The 2,842-nt window shown below is 52.4% G+C and overlaps 1 protein-coding gene across 1 annotated transcript in view; it reads left to right on the top strand.

Annotated features, from left to right (window-relative positions):
* spire2 (spire-type actin nucleation factor 2) overlaps window positions 1-2,207 on the top strand; it is a 55,243-nt gene extending 53,036 nt beyond the window's left edge. The window contains exon 16 of the mRNA XM_008296799.1: window positions 1,173-2,207. Coding sequence (XP_008295021.1) covers window positions 1,173-1,524 — 352 coding nt within the window. The 3' untranslated portion in view covers window positions 1,525-2,207. The remainder of the gene's footprint in view (window positions 1-1,172) is intronic.
* The last annotated feature ends 635 nt before the right edge of the window (window positions 2,208-2,842 follow it).

Below are 2,842 nucleotides of genomic sequence, written 5' to 3'. Positions count from 1 at the left end.
CGAGGTGAGGGCCTGCGGCGGCTTCCTGTCGGGCTGGTCAGCAGCAGATGGAGGCGGGTTAAGGACGCAGGTTAAGTCTATTTAAGTCGGCGGCTGCAGGCGCTGACTGCTAACCTTCTCCGGCCTCCTCCTGAATCCACCAATCACAGGTCGCCTTCCCCGGCCAGTCGCTCCTGGTTACATAACGGCCTGTCCAGGCTCTAAGCAGCCATTATGTAATAATTAGCCAGCTTCATTAGCGTCCTGCGGCTCCTCGTGGTGGAGCGCTGCCGCCGGCACCTGTCCTCTCACCGGCGCTGCCATGGCGACCAGAGCAGCTGACCTTCATCTGCCCTGTGATGGTCCTGCGCTGCTGCACGCGCTCAGTCGGTGCCGCCATGGGCCTGCAGAGACCAGGACCTCCAGATGTTGGGCTGAACACACATCGGCAGGAAGACCAGGGTTGGGCTGATCCAGGACAGGTTCACCATAAATAAACGATTCGTCGATTAGCTGTCAGCCGCTAATTAATCTGAACTACTGTGATCATTTCCAAAAGAGTTTTAAGGAGAATGAAATCAAAACGTGGTGCAACCAGACTCAGAAGCTGGAATCAGCTGCGTTTAGCCTCACGTTGGATCTAATGCTTCATCAAACAGCATCGCTGACGCTTTGACACTTTGATGAAGCAGAAAACTGATCAAACGTTAAATAAATGTTTCCCCCCAAATGTCTCACATCTACACCTGCACCTGATGCTCTATGGTCTCCAGTGCGCTTCCTGAAGGGGGCGGGGCCACAGCTCAAGGCTCATGGTTGCTTTATTTTGGAGGACATAGTTTAGGATATCTGCTGCTCCAGACACAATAAAACCTCCACAGCTTGGGTGCAGCTGCAGCTCACCTGGCCTAGCAGGTGCAGGAGCTATAATGTGGAGGTCAAATCCTGCTCGTGGCCCTTTTCTGCAAGTTCTCCTCCATTTTCTCTCTCTCTCTCTCTCTCTCTGTCTCTCTCTCTCTCTCTCTCTATCAAGCAAAGTCAAAAAGGCCTAAACAATAAATGAAAAAGCTAAATAACTAAACCTCTTCAGCTCTTGGTTCCTGAAGGCCTCCCTGGTGGTTAGTTAGCTTTAGCGCTACCTGCTCACCTGGCCTGGCTGCTCAACCCTGACCCGTGTCCTCGTCTGTCTGCAGGTCTCTGCGCAGTCTGTCCCGCCGCTCGGTGGAGGAGGAGTTTCCTCACCTGTACGCTCACGGCTGCACGCTGCGCGACATCTGCGCCGAGTGCACCAAGTTCGTGGCCGACGTCATCTCGTCGAGCCGCCGCAGCCTGGACATCCTGAACAACACGCCCAAGAGGGAGGCCCGGCCCGCTGCTGGCTCTGCTGCTGCTGGTTCTGCTGCTGGTTCTGCTGGTTCTGCTGCTCCTCTGAGGCCTCAGCTGCAGCGTCAGGCCAACCTGGAGGCCTTCCCTCCGCGGCTCCACGCCTCGCCGTCCTCCTCCTCGCCGCCGCCGCACCGCGCCGAGACGATCAGCGACCAATGACACTTTACCCAAACCACACTGTGCACACTTTCACAGGACAGTAGGTTCTGTAAGGGTTCTCTGAGGGTTCTCTGAGGGTTCACGCACAGCAGATGGATTCCAGACCAGAGTAAACGAACCCAGAGCTTCTCTGACTGCTGCTGGCGGAGCGCTGATGGTTCTAAACTGTCCTCTGAACCCTGTCCAGTGAGATCTTAGCACCTCCTCCTCCTCACCCGTCCTCATCCCCCCCTCACCCACCACAGACGCACAAACGCTCATTCAGAAGGCCGAGTAAGCATGACTTCCCCTCAGAGCGGCGGAGGTGGAGGCGGAGGTAGCATCGAGCCGGCGTTAGCATCCTAGCTCCCTGTGGTTGCCTTGTTTTGTCATGAATGTAACTTAGAGAATCGTAACAGCTTGTACACAGCGTTTATGTTCAATCATTAGAGGAGGAGCTGCTGCTGCTGCTGCTGCTGCTGCATTACCAGGAATCTGATTTGCTAACTCGTGCTTGTGAAGTGGGCCGGACGAGGCCGGACGGCGGCGGCGACACTGTGAATGTACCCGGGGTGGAGCTGCACCTTCAGACCCACCATGGAGCTCCTGCCTCTTCACTCCCCACAGACGCTTCTGCAACCTGCTCTGGTTTTGTAAACACAAAGTAAACCTGAGCTGCAATAAAACCTGCTGACAGACACGAACTCGGCCTGCGTCTGAGTCTCACTGTCACAAAATAAACTCCATAAAACATGTCAGATGTAGGAACGTAGAACGTGTGGAGAAGGAAGCAGGGAGGCTGTCCTCTGATCAGGATGGAATAAAACAAAGAAGAGAACAACTTTAGTTTGACCTCTGAACCCCAAAACCTTCAGAAAGCCACGCTGTCAAGTCAACCGACAGTTTATCAGAGCTGAGCTTCAGATTATTTCATCAAAATATCAGATAAATATATAAAAATAAACATCTGCAATCACTAGATTCTGCTGTTTGAGCTCTGAAGGCCAAAAACTGACGGTTTGAGAGGTCGTCTGTAAAATATAACGAACCTTAAATTAGATTATTTCATCTGAAACACACAAAGAATCACCGATCATATAAAACCTTCTGCTCAGTGGGACCTCTGCTTCATGAGAATCACTTTAAAAATGTCCACATGATGTAAAAAAGCAAAACGTCTGCTCTCGTTAGCCCAACGCTGACCGACTGAGCTGGAGACGAACTGAAGGATGGAGCGTCTGATGGTCGCATCCGGAGAACGGTGCTCAGCTGGATGCCATCTTTAAAAAGTGTTGTAAATAAATAATCAAAGAAATTCAGCTGTTTGTCGTCTGCTCTG

This window comes from Stegastes partitus, unplaced genomic scaffold (assembly GCF_000690725.1).
Source record: "Stegastes partitus isolate 25-593 unplaced genomic scaffold, Stegastes_partitus-1.0.2 Scaffold1152, whole genome shotgun sequence".
NCBI lineage: Eukaryota > Metazoa > Chordata > Actinopteri > Pomacentridae > Stegastes > Stegastes partitus.
This window is presented reverse-complemented; position numbering and strand designations above follow the sequence as displayed.